The sequence below is a fragment of the Hyalella azteca genome, unplaced genomic scaffold, assembly GCF_000764305.2.
Source record: "Hyalella azteca isolate HAZT.00-mixed unplaced genomic scaffold, Hazt_2.0.2 contig17367, whole genome shotgun sequence".
Classification (NCBI taxonomy): Eukaryota; Metazoa; Arthropoda; class Malacostraca; order Amphipoda; family Hyalellidae; genus Hyalella; species Hyalella azteca.
Window position 1 is genome coordinate 88,476 of NW_025947153.1, and position 12,360 is coordinate 100,835.

Below are 12,360 nucleotides of genomic sequence, written 5' to 3' on the forward strand. Positions count from 1 at the left end.
AGGAGGAAAATCGTTCTATCTCGCATAAATGAATAACATTAGCAAAAATATATTGGAAGGTTTGCTTGAACCACTTTCAGTTATAACTTTCGTTCGTACCGCCCCCTAAAACCCACTGATGATGCTAATCCATGCGTCCAAGCCACTTACATGCGTCGATTGTGACTGAAAAAATGATTGACCGTAGTAGTGAATGATTTTATAACAAATAAAATTTTCTTCTCTGCTTAATAAGCTTCTTCGATCGTCCATGAATTGACATCTCGTTTAACGAGAAGAAAACATGTTTAATATAAGAGTTATTCGTTTTCTATTATCGTAATCAATAGAGTCTAAGATATTACGCTAAAAAAACACATATTATGTGAAGAGGAATTAGTATCTGAATCTTTAAAATAGATTCGTTGGACAGCAGACGAATCATATGATCTCTGGTATCCCAGTCTCTATGATAGAGTCATTGTCACTCGTGAGGTAGGTAGATCGAAGTTGCAGTGGTCTCTTGACAGACATTATTTTCATCACTTATTTATAAAAATAATACGACAGGATGGCTTTAAGCGATGCCGACGTTCAAAAACAGGTTTGTAAAAATTTTTTTATTAGTATTTTGACTTCATGTTTTTCCTGTATACCTAATTCTGTTCGAATTTGTATAGGTAAACAATAATAACACCGTTGTGTATAAAACAACCTATTTTTACCAATAATTTTGGCTTGCAATTTGAGATAGGCATATTCATACTGCATATTGAATTGAAGGCTTTAAACTGAATCTCTTTTTACAACTTTAATGTTTTAAATTTTTTTTATGATCATCACCCTGTCACGTTTGACGTTACAGTCATGACTCATGAGAATGAAAAAATTCACAAAATTAATCTGATTTTATTTATAATATAGCTACCAAATATATAGAAGCAACGAAAATGCTAAGTAGGGTAAACGCGGTATATTCCGACATCGTAGGTAATTCCGTCACTTCTCTAGTTTTTCCTTTATATTAAGCTTTGTTTTAGTTAGTTAGTATGCGTTACGTAAGTTCTGTTGCCTTCACATGACTCTCAACATAGTGGCAAAGCAGAGAGTTTTTTAGACTCTTCCTCAAGTTCATTTTTGAGTCCTATAAGTAAACCAGTAAAGTATCTTGGATACCAGAATTATCATACATAAGAAATCTGTTAAAATCTGGAGTAAATGAGGAAATTAAAAATGAGCTGATTCTTAAAAATCACTGGTTTGCCACTATGACTCTCAAAACACTTCACTACGCGTCAGCAACGATGAAAAGTCACAAAATGTTGCCATATTTATTAAAAAGCCTTTAGAATGGAAACCTACCAAATTAAAATTTTCTTAATTAAAAGCTTAATAGCTCTTAATTAAAAGCCTAATTAAGTAGTGTTCAATATTCAATAGTGTTCTAAATCCAAGCTGTATTGTATTCCAATACAGCTCACACAGCAATCGGAATTCAAACACAAGAGTGTCGGCATTACAAATTAGTAGAGTTTGAAGCGCGGCCGGAATTAGTCTCACAAAATGCCAAACTTAGTCACACACAGTGCTGGAATATATGGATTTGGTAAGTTTGCATTCTAAAGGCTTTTAAATAAATATCGCAACATTTTATGACATTTCATTGTTGCTGGCGTGTAGTGCGGTGTTTTGAGAGTGATGTAAAGCAAACAGAACTCGAGTTGTGTGTACGGTGTATTTTTTATAGCCATTCATTTTTTGCTATGTCCTTAAAGTGTCAGAATATACAGCATTTACCCTACCTGGCATTTCACTTTCAGTTGAATTCCTGCTCAAGTAGATGGATCTTTGATATTAGATCTTCATACCATGATTTGATCCTGCTTGATTTTTAAATATCCTTCAGGTACTAGACTACTAGGTAGAGTTGTAAAAATATTTTTTTTACCAGAATCTTCTGGCATCAACAGCAAACATTCTTGTTATTGCTTTTATCTTGTAGCTAGCTTGTTTTCAGCCATCTTGCTGAAAAATATATGCTTTACAAACACTGAAATAATGAATTTTTCCTGTTCAAATTATTACATATGCTATGATGTCAAAATAACTTCCTAGCTGCAGACTTGCATTGGTGTCAGTCTGCCAAATAGACATTAAGAAAATGTATTATTCAAGCTAAATTTAAATTTTTTGAACTGCTACTTTTACTATTTTTGCAGTAGTGAGTTGGTTTTTACATTAGTTATAAGTTCATTTTTTGAATTGTAAATTAATTATTTTCCATCATTCTCATTTTCCCAGCTATGCACTGCTTTTCCACTTTAGGAATTGAAGTACATGATGGTTGAATACATAGTGGCATGGAATTTGGGAGAGCCATTGTAAAAACAAAGATAGGAGTGGTATTATAAAAGACAAATGACATATTAGACCAGAATGCCTAAAACTGGACCATCCCTATGTATATGTCTCAAGTTCTCAACCAACATTCTTGGATTAAGTTAGTGACTTAGCTGGATTGACCTCAAAGATATTAACCTCCACTCCTAGATATTCCATCCAGATTTTAATCATTTTCATTTATTTTCTAAAATCCTAATCCCACATCTAGGATAGTGAATAATTTCAGGGGATTTTTCATGCTAAGACTAAGGCAATTGCCAGTGCAGAATGAACTGAACAAGTGCAGGTTTATTAAGTAGCCTAGAAGAATATGCAAAACAACTTGTTTGTGCACCAAATACGAGCCATTGTCTTTAGTACTTCAAAACTGTTTGAATTGATTTGTGCTGAAGACTCTGTGTCATAGAACTACAAAGTCTGAGTTCCCTGTGACCAGCAAATTGCTATAAAATTTGAGTTTGTGTGTGAAATTGGCTGCCACCAGCCCCTAGCCCTGTGATCACTTCAATGACATATATGTGGCTAACATGCCCAGGCCTCAGGAATATTGTTCCTGAGGCAAGGGGAGGCTTTCAGGTGGCCTGTGAATTGCCAGAGAGAGGCTGGCGCTAACATGCTATGGCTGACCACTGGCCACAGCTGTCCGGGGAGGAGGAGGAGGGGCTGAAACCACTTGACAGGGCTGGCAGTTAATTTATGAGCGTTGCCATTTGCTCATAAACCATTGTGTATGCCTTGGCTCCTTCACTGTAGGATACTCAAAGCAGAAATCGCATGGTAATCTATGGAAGTTTCACAGAAATTTTCAAGTGAATTGACTAATATGTATCTACTGCAATGAATTCTGATTCATAAATGCATGGTATAAACCAATCAATGAAGAACAAATAGTAAAGCCTACAGACATTGAGAAAATGGTAGAAAAGTTGCATGCTTTGCAAACATCGAGGAGCTTAATTTTATCCTTCCTGATAACAGTTGAAATAAAGTTTATAAATTTATCTTGATGTCTGCAAATTGAAAATAATTAACCAGGATAACATTCAAAATTTCAGACTTGTATCTAATTTATAAGGGGATTTATTGGACAAATTCATAGTTAAGAAACGCCATAGGTAACTATTGCAGCTGACTGCCTTGATGCAGTCTCTTAAAATGAGAGATTGCCAACTATGTTGATTTAGGCTGTAAAATTGTAAACCTGTACTCTGTGTTAGTTGATTATTTATACATGTATAGTTATCAAATATACCTATTTCACAAAAGAATGAAAATATTTAAAAAACAATGCCACTTGTGAAATGATTATCAAAAATACTTCCAACCCACACAAAATGATTGCAAAACCATTTTTCTGTGACCAGTGTTATATACAGTATATATGTTTTTTCACTGCCTCTTAGAATATTTACATTAATGCTATTAGTTCTTGCCGAAACATTGAGATGTAAAAAATAAATCTAGTGAGCATGATTGCAGCTAGGGAAGTATATGGAATTTTCAAAATTTTCTCAATGGGAAAATGACAAATACCAAAACCATGGTCTTCTTAAGGTTAATCAAAGTTAAAATCTATTACAAAAATATTTATATAAATATGCATAAATTCATTTAATTAAGGTAGGTTATCAGAGGCAGAAAAAGTTTTAAATCACATTGAAATAACAAAATTTTTAAATCAACATTTTTCTGTTACAGATCACTCATATGATGGCCTTCATTGAGCAAGAGGCCAATGAGAAAGCTGAAGAAATTGAAGCTCGAGCCGAGGAAGAATTCACCATTGAAAAGGGGCGACTTGTGCAACAGAACAGGATCAAAATTAACGAGTTTTATGACAGAAAGGAAAAAAATGTCGAAATGCAAAGAAAAATGTGAGTACATTTCCTAACAGATTTGCTTGGAGTGATTTACCCTAACAATTAATTTCAATAATGTTACTGTAATTTATTGTCTTATCATAAGACCCCACTTTAAAACTTTTGTAACTGACAGGACCTCTCGGCCCCAAGCCACTAGGTACAAATAGCATTGATGATGGTAAATGTATCCAAGCTTACAGGGTTAACAAATGCTGGAACAAGGCTGCTGATCAGAAGACCCCACTTTAAAACTTTTGTAACTGACAGGACCTCTCGGCCCCAAGCCACTAAGTACAAATAGCATTGATGATGGTAAATTTATCCAAGCTTTCAGGGTTAACAAATGCCGGAACAAGGCTGCTAATCAGTATAAATGATAATTGCCCTTGTATCGTATACTTCATTTTTATTGAAAGCTTAAAATTTCTCTGGAATTCCACTTAAGTTAAGCAGATAAACTGCTATAAATTTGGCAGTATTTTTAGTTCTTTAAAAGTATTAATGTTATAAAACACTTTTATTTTGGTTCATAAATTGCAATTATAATAGCGTTATGAATTTAAGAAGACTAATATTTTTTATTACTAAATTTCATTAATGAAATACTTCGATCTTAAAGTTTTCTCCTGGTTTCCTATATTTGAAATTACTTGAACTGTTTTTTCCTGTTGTTCTTATTTCCTTATCTTGATTACCTGCTTTTGTTTGTTCAGTGGTGCCAGCAACTTGTTGAACAAGTCTCGTGTAGAGGTGCTGCATGCGCAGGAAGCTCACGTCAAGAGTGTGCTGAGCGAGGCACAGCAGAAGCTCAGTCTCATCACACAGAACCGGTCCAAGTACTCTGTCATCCTGCAGAAGCTCATCACCCAAGGACTGTGTCAGGTAGAAGATTTATTTGATGTCTCGTATTGAAAATGACTCTTGAATTGCCACTGCACTTCATTTCCTATGTGCAAATGACTCAATGATTGCAACATGAATCATTGTAGCAGTGATTATGGCTGGTTTTTAGATGAGATTTACTAGCTCCTATGTCTTGTATTCTCCAATGGAAAGTGTTACTAGAAAAAAATATTTCACTTTGATTTGTGCTATCTTATTTTTTTATTGATGTTTAATAGGAATTTGGCGAGTAAAACATATAATATTTTATGTTGGTATATAATAATCTGATAAATAACATAATATATATGTAAGAGACAAATTGAGTATCCCACATATCCCTTGTACTAATATTGGAAGTCTTGTATAACCTCTGAGATCTCGCACATCTAGAAGACTGTCACAACCTCTAATTTATCATGTACAACCTTTTGGGTTGGCATGCATGATCTCTAGCCTTGTTTAAGACCTCTGGAGGCTGCCCAGGCCAACCTGCTCATTGCTAATAATTTTTTTCCATTGTTTGAATGACATTACAATGTGTGACTGTGCCGTGTAGTAAATGAAACTCTGCTGGTGGAGCCATCAATAATAAATTGTAGTTTGAACATTCAACTTCGATCTGAAGAACTTGCTTCAATTGTTAACCTTTTTAGGAATATGCCTGATATATTCCTCAATAAAAATTTTGAATGATAACCTCTATAAAATTTTTGAACATTTTTTGCAGCTCAAGGAGCCAAATGTTACGGTGAGGTATCGGCAGACCTCAATAAAATTTTTGAAAGCTAATCTCTATAAAATTTTTAACATTTTTTGCAGCTCATGGAGCCGAATGTTACGGTGAAGTGTCGGCAGGCTGACTACTCACTAGTGGAGGAAGCTGTCCCTCAGAGCGTGGAGGACTACACGGCCATGAGCAAACTACCATGCAACGTCACCATCGATACCACCAACTGGCTTCCTGCTCACATGTCAGTCATGATGCTGCCCGTCTTCTCAGTAATACTACTAAATAAGTTCGCGTTCTCGTGTTTGATATTAAGTACACATAGCCCTCTGCTTGGGAGACGTGCAATTTAAAGTCAATTTGCAGTATGTCTGTACTGTTTTTTAATTTGTAGCGGTGTTCGTTTTTTCAGTTGTGATGGCATTGAACTAACTGCTGTCACATTTTTTTCCAGATGTCTTAACGCATTAAACAGCATTAACCCACGATTGTCTTTTTCCAGTTGTGATGGCGTTGAACTGCTCGAGTCTCGTTTTTCAATTGTTGTAATATTAAACTTGCGGTTTTCATTTTTCTTTCGATCATTTATCATTGAACTGGCGGCTTTCAATGCAATTATTTATTCATTCCATTGATAGCTTCAATGAATTGACGTGCATTTAATTTTCTCAGTTGTGGTGGCGTTGAGCTGACAGTGCGCAACAACCGCATCAAGATCAGCAACACCCTGGAGGCGCGTCTCGACATGCTGTCCCAGCAGATGCTGCCTGAGATGCGAGAGATGCTCTTCGGCAAGAACCTCAACAGGAAATTCAACACCTAAACACAAAATTTAATCAACATTTCCATTTGTATTGAAGACAACTTTCTTCATTTCTACGAAGCTAGTTGATGCTATGAAACTAAAATGTTGCATTGGTTAGCTTACTCAACGAGCCTGTTATGTGCCAGGTGAGCTGTACTACCATAGTTCATTCCTTCGTTGTGATGAGTATTTACTAACTCATCCTACATGGTTTAAGGTAGAGTAGTGAATGTGACTTCTCGTGAATATTAGCATGGGGTTTTGTCAGTAATAGAATAATCAGTAATCTCGAAGTAAAGCTTTTTAGTCTGATTACAAATCATCAGTTTGGTTTTTTCATCTTCTAGCTATGAAGGTGAGTGCTTTGTATACAATCGTTGAATGATGAATTACCTATCGTTCAGAACTGCAGTGCTGCTCACGCCCAAAATTGATTACAAATCTATTTTTTTGTCAATATTTTATGCACGAGAGAGTCCTGCTCAAAAACGTGCGTGTCTCCATAGGTGCTCGAAGACTTGTCAAAATTTGTGTTACAGCTGGTATTTAAAATTAGGTCCTTCCTGCACACTTGGTGCGTTTGTGCTGGAAATTGTGTTGGCTTCGGGGAGTATACCGGAAAAATATATTTTTTGCCTTTAAGTAAATCTAATGTCGAGGTAAAGAAGAGCGTACTTCGGCTAATTTTATGCTTTCGTGTTGAAGCTGGCCGCAATTTCGTTCCAAATTGATGAGAAATGCTGTAGAGTTTTATTGCTGTCATGCCGTTTTAGTGCAACGTCTCTTCTTAGCTCAATTTTTTTTGTACTAAATCTATTAGTATCCAAATCAATGTGGCTGATATTTGTCTTCAAATTGACTATAGGTAGATTTCTGGCTGTTGTTTGAATTATTTAAAGTTTGTGTCAAGTTATTTGTACATAAGGTTCTAAGATATTTATTTGTGAATGAATGTCTATCCTGGAGAATGTAGTAAATAATCCCTCAAAGCGAGATATCTTTTTTATTTACATTCGAGCTGTTTACTTCTGCTAGTCCATTCGAACGGCAGAATTCATTTACGTAAAGAATGAAACCACAAATTCAGTAAAAACAACATGAGCACCAAGCTACACGTTCATATTTGTATCAAACTCTCATTGACGTTGAGCGGACATCCGTTTCTGAAAATGGTTTCTAGAAACACTCAGAAAGAGAGGTGACCCATGAGGTCAAGCGAGCGTCGGACGATAGTCAGCCACTATAGGCAACCGACTGCCCGTCACTTCGCGGTGAGTCGGTGACCGGCGGTTCAGTGCTTGGCGAAACGCCGTGAAGTGTGGTGTGCGTTGCATGGATCTGGATGTAGAAAAACACGCTTCCCTTTTGAGAGCAGTCCTTTTCAGCCCATTATTAAAATCAATCTTCAACTTAAGTGCAAGGTGAGTCAATGTAGTTTTTGATTCCTCGCTAACAGTAAAGTCTACGAACGATTCTATTTGTAAAAATTTATCTCGTTCAATAGTTTTAAGTAGCATTCTAAAATGAATCTCGTTTCTGTTAGATGTGAGGTTACGAGTGATACGATTCAACTAAATATCAAAAGATGAAGTCTACAATTGTAGTAGTGTACTTTAAACAATTCGCTTCTTCAAATTTTCTTATGAAATAATTTTACAGGCAATGTAAGATGCAGAAAATCTGTTGCATAGTCGCATAGATAAACGTAATACCTACTATAATCGAAGTACCTGAAGGCTAGCATATTTTTCGTCGTAAGTTGCACGATGAGGCGTCGGAAGACGACATGAGAGCATTGTGATGCCGATGGGCGTTCGGTGTTTTGCAACCCACGAGCACAACGTAGACTTACGACAACGGCAAACTCGTACTTCATTTTAAAGTTCCAAAAGTCTTATTTTTCTATTATATATAGTCTACTAAATTCCATACTTTTATATTAATAGTTGACAATACAAGGCTCGTCGTTTTGGATAGATCAATAGAACAACCTGCGAGTAAAGTTCGCTCTTCAGTCGCACGTTATTACTGTAAAGACTTATCAGGAAATTTTTGACGTAAATTGTGCAAGAACATAATGAACCTAGGAAATTTCCTGGTAACATACATAAATTTATGACAAAAACTTCTAAACTGCTGCCTACTACATGTCGCGCAGAACATCAAAACACATGAGGATGAGGAACGGGATATCGTAAGAAGTTAGGGAGCTTTGTTTTCGTTCAGGCATGCCTATACTATAATTATCCCTCTACCGCCTGACATGAGTAACCGGAGCAATATTGTCACAAGCCTACTTCCCAAAAAGGATACGTTCTAGTGAGCGAAAAAAACTTGCACTGATGGTTGCCGCCACGTACGACAACTTTAAAATGTTCTCTGTTGCGTACAAACGTCCTCAGGATGCTACACTCAATAGTTTACGTATAATTAAGTTGAAAGTTACTTTAAAATGTTCTCTGTAGCCTACAAACGTCCTCAGGTTGATACACTCAATAATTTACTTATAGTTAAAGCTGAAAGTTATGTTCCCGGAGAGTGACATACATCGGTAAAGGGTTATATATGCTATTTCGCCTTCGGAGAAGAAAAGTTTGGGACCAACAATTTACTGTCAATGACACATGAGTTGCCACTCCGCAGATGTTGCACTAATCCGCCTACGTCAATAAAAGCATATAATTCTAGACAGAACTACGACTTTTACCCTTCAATCACCAAATAATAACAACAAGGCTATTTCTCGCTAGGAAGTTGTGGGTAGTTGTGTTTATAAAATATATTATTCTTTTGAAGGCCGGCGACATAAGAGCTGTGGCGTCCTCAGTGGCATTAGTACAAGATGAGCAGAAATGTTTAAGTTACCACCCTTGTAAAAATCGAGTCATTTTAGTGCGAGAAGAGCTGCCATACTTGAGTTGACACGCACTACTTTCACTAGAATTACACTCACGTGCTGCTGCCGCTGCGGAGACAGACAGACAAAAATTAGCTTACATTTCACGTATGGCGATTGGATGGGGGCGGTTGATAACGTCTTGTTAATACTGATTGAATTTTTTTTATTCTCTCTAACATCAGGCGTTGTCTACTAATTGTTATAGAAATTATCCTATATGTGAATTTTACTTGAATTTTCTCTAACAAGAATAAACCTTATTCAATATAGGCAGCGAGTGCTGTTTTTAACCCCGTACACCAGAGAGCGCACGGGAAATTGCGAGCAACTGACAGGGATTTCGTGCCTCTGGCAACCCTTCTCTCGTCGACTCCCGGGGTTCCCAATTGATTCCTTGTATAATATGAAACCTCTCGCGTTTAGAGGAATGTCATCACTATCGTTGTATTATCAATATATCATCTATATTATCCACGCAGGGTTTCCAAGAAAATGTTGCATAATGTCATTATTATATGACAAAAATAGGATTAAAGTTATAATTTGGTTGAAAACATTTTTCTGCTCCGTCACTAATTTGAAAACAAGTCGCTTATTTTATCGTAATATGTATAAATTCCGTATGCTTCGAATGCTGTCGGATCGAATAAAATTATTTGAATGCGTCATGACATTAGGTTACTGTTTTATAATACCACATTATTAAAGTTCTTCTATTTTCTGACAGAACTCGCGCTTTTCTTAATGTCATTTTTAAACTGTGGCAATATCCTTGTACGCTAGACCTCCTGTATAGAGCGACAAACACAAGAGAAAGGTTTCTAGGTAACCTCCTCTTACTTCCTGCGCGCAGGAAAGGAGTTCCTGGTAACTGATGACTCGGTATCTTCTGATACCAATTTCTTTGGCATCAATTTCGTTGGTATCAAAAGTTACTTATTTGGTATCAACTTCGTTGGCATCAACTTCGTTGATGTCAAAAGTTACTTCGTTGGTATCAACTTAGTTGACATCAACTTCGTTGGTATAAACTTCGTTGATGTCAAAAGTTACTTCGTTAGTTTTAACGTCGTTGGTATCGTAGTGCTGAACAGACTATAGCATCGCAACACCATGAAAAATAACCCCTCTTTATTTGATCCGCTTCATAACGAAATATTAACGTATTTTGCGATCAGTTTTAGAAATGATTAACTGTAATTAAATTTAAGAAATACATGCTTCAGTAAATTACTTCAATAATATATAGAATACTAGCTATTCATATCTTTTTATCTGTCTTTTTCGCCTCGAATCCTACGCATATTTGGCGTCGGATAGTTTCATTTTGCGATGACTTATTTAAGTAGCAATGCTACCCGCACCTCTAGAATTTTATTGATTCAGAGTCAGGTCAGAGATATTCCTTCCATTATCCTCGAGCTTTTATGTTTTTATATTTATTTCAATTTCATTATAACAACCTTTCAGATCCATTATTTTCTATTTTCACTTCATTTCCCTCAGCTTTCAGTGAGACAGGCAGCAGAGAACCTCAAGACGCTGCTTATCAGCCTCCATTGTTGACTATATTAATGACTTAAGACTTCTCCGACGCTCGTTTAGTCGGAAGATAATTCCGACAATTTATTCATTCGAGGAAGCAGCACTTCTTTAAAAATCTAAAATCCGTGTTTCGTAGATCATTCTTTGCCAGTTGAGGTAAAGTGTTTACTTAATTTTAGAGTTCTTCAGGCTTATTGACTTTTCGACCAGAAGTATATAGTAAGGATCGCTATTATATATGTTATGGAAAAATACTTTGACCTTCAAATGTTACATTGACCTTCAACTGCTTAATTACATGGAAGGTATCGAGGAGACCGTGTGAGTATCTGGGAGGTTTTGTGGAGACCGTGTGAGTATCTGGGAGGTTTTGTGGAGACCGTGTGAGTTTCTGGGAGGTATCGAGGAGACCGTGTGAGTTTCTGGGATCTGGGAGGTATCGAGGAGACCGTGTGAGTATCTGGGAGGTATCGAGGAGACCTTGTGAGTATTTAGGAGGTATCGATGATAACGCAAGTATTTATCTATGAAAACTAGCTTGTTAGTTTTACGGTTAATTTTCGTCTGCAAATGTGTCCACGCACAGTGTTGCTTATCTGCGTTTACTTATAAATGTATCCAGCGTTTGTATGTATTGGTTTACATGTGGCGTGTAATGCTCGTATTTACGTAGCGTCTACTGCTTGTTTTTTTTTATTGATGTAAGATTTACGGGATATTTACGTGATATTTGCGTAAATTTACGTTGTTTTGGCGTGATATCCTCGCGGTACTTATTTGTCATTCACATAGTATTTGAATGTTATTTATAGGCCAAATGCGCACTATTTACGCGGTATTTATGTGGTATTTACGTGCTATACACGTTATTTATGTGGTATTTACGTGCTATACACAGTATTTATGTGGTATTTACGTGGTATCTGCGTGGTATTTACGTGGTAATTACGCGCAGTGTGCGTGGCGTGGATGTCTTCATCGCTTCATATGCAGGGAGCATCCAAGGTTCTATGTAAAAATTTAATCCTCGAGTGAATTTAAAGTACGAAATTCATGGTCACCATGCGAAGAATTAATGCGGGATGGTTTGAAAAAAATATCAGTATTGATGGCTTAAAAAGAATACCAGTATTGATGGTTGAAAAGAATACCAGTATTGATTGTTTAAAAAGGATACCAGTATTGATGGTTTTAAAAGAATATCAGTATTGATGGTTTAAAAAGAATAGGTATCAGTATTGATGGTTTAAAAAGA

At 36.3% G+C, this 12,360-nt stretch overlaps 1 protein-coding gene across 2 annotated transcripts; it reads left to right on the forward strand.

Annotated features, from left to right (window-relative positions):
* The first annotated feature begins 462 nt into the window (after nucleotides 1-462).
* On the forward strand, nucleotides 463-7,654 carry LOC108679798 (V-type proton ATPase subunit E). 2 transcript variants are annotated; one of them, XM_018168525.2, is made up of 5 exons: nucleotides 463-583; nucleotides 4,081-4,256; nucleotides 4,958-5,126; nucleotides 5,949-6,100; nucleotides 6,529-7,654. In XM_018168525.2, exons 1-5 carry the CDS (start codon nucleotides 551-553, stop codon nucleotides 6,677-6,679), a joined length of 681 nt encoding a protein of 226 aa, XP_018024014.1. In that variant the 5' UTR covers nucleotides 463-550; the 3' UTR covers nucleotides 6,680-7,654. The 2 variants fall into 2 exon arrangements, with proteins under 2 accessions (XP_018024014.1, XP_047741195.1); XM_047885239.1 differs by lacking the exon at nucleotides 6,529-7,654 and adding an exon at nucleotides 6,269-6,495.
* The last annotated feature ends 4,706 nt before the right edge of the window (nucleotides 7,655-12,360 follow it).

Excerpts from the sequence above, each read along its gene's own strand:
- LOC108679798 (XM_047885239.1), top strand. The coding sequence starts at position 551 with ATGGCTTTAAGCGATGCCGACGTTCAAAAACAG. Across the intron at positions 4,257-4,957 it reads GTCGAAATGCAAAGAAAAAT|TGGTGCCAGCAACTTGTTGA; the intron begins GTGAGTACATTT and ends TTGTTTGTTCAG. Across the intron at positions 5,127-5,948 it reads TCACCCAAGGACTGTGTCAG|CTCATGGAGCCGAATGTTAC; the intron begins GTAGAAGATTTA and ends CATTTTTTGCAG.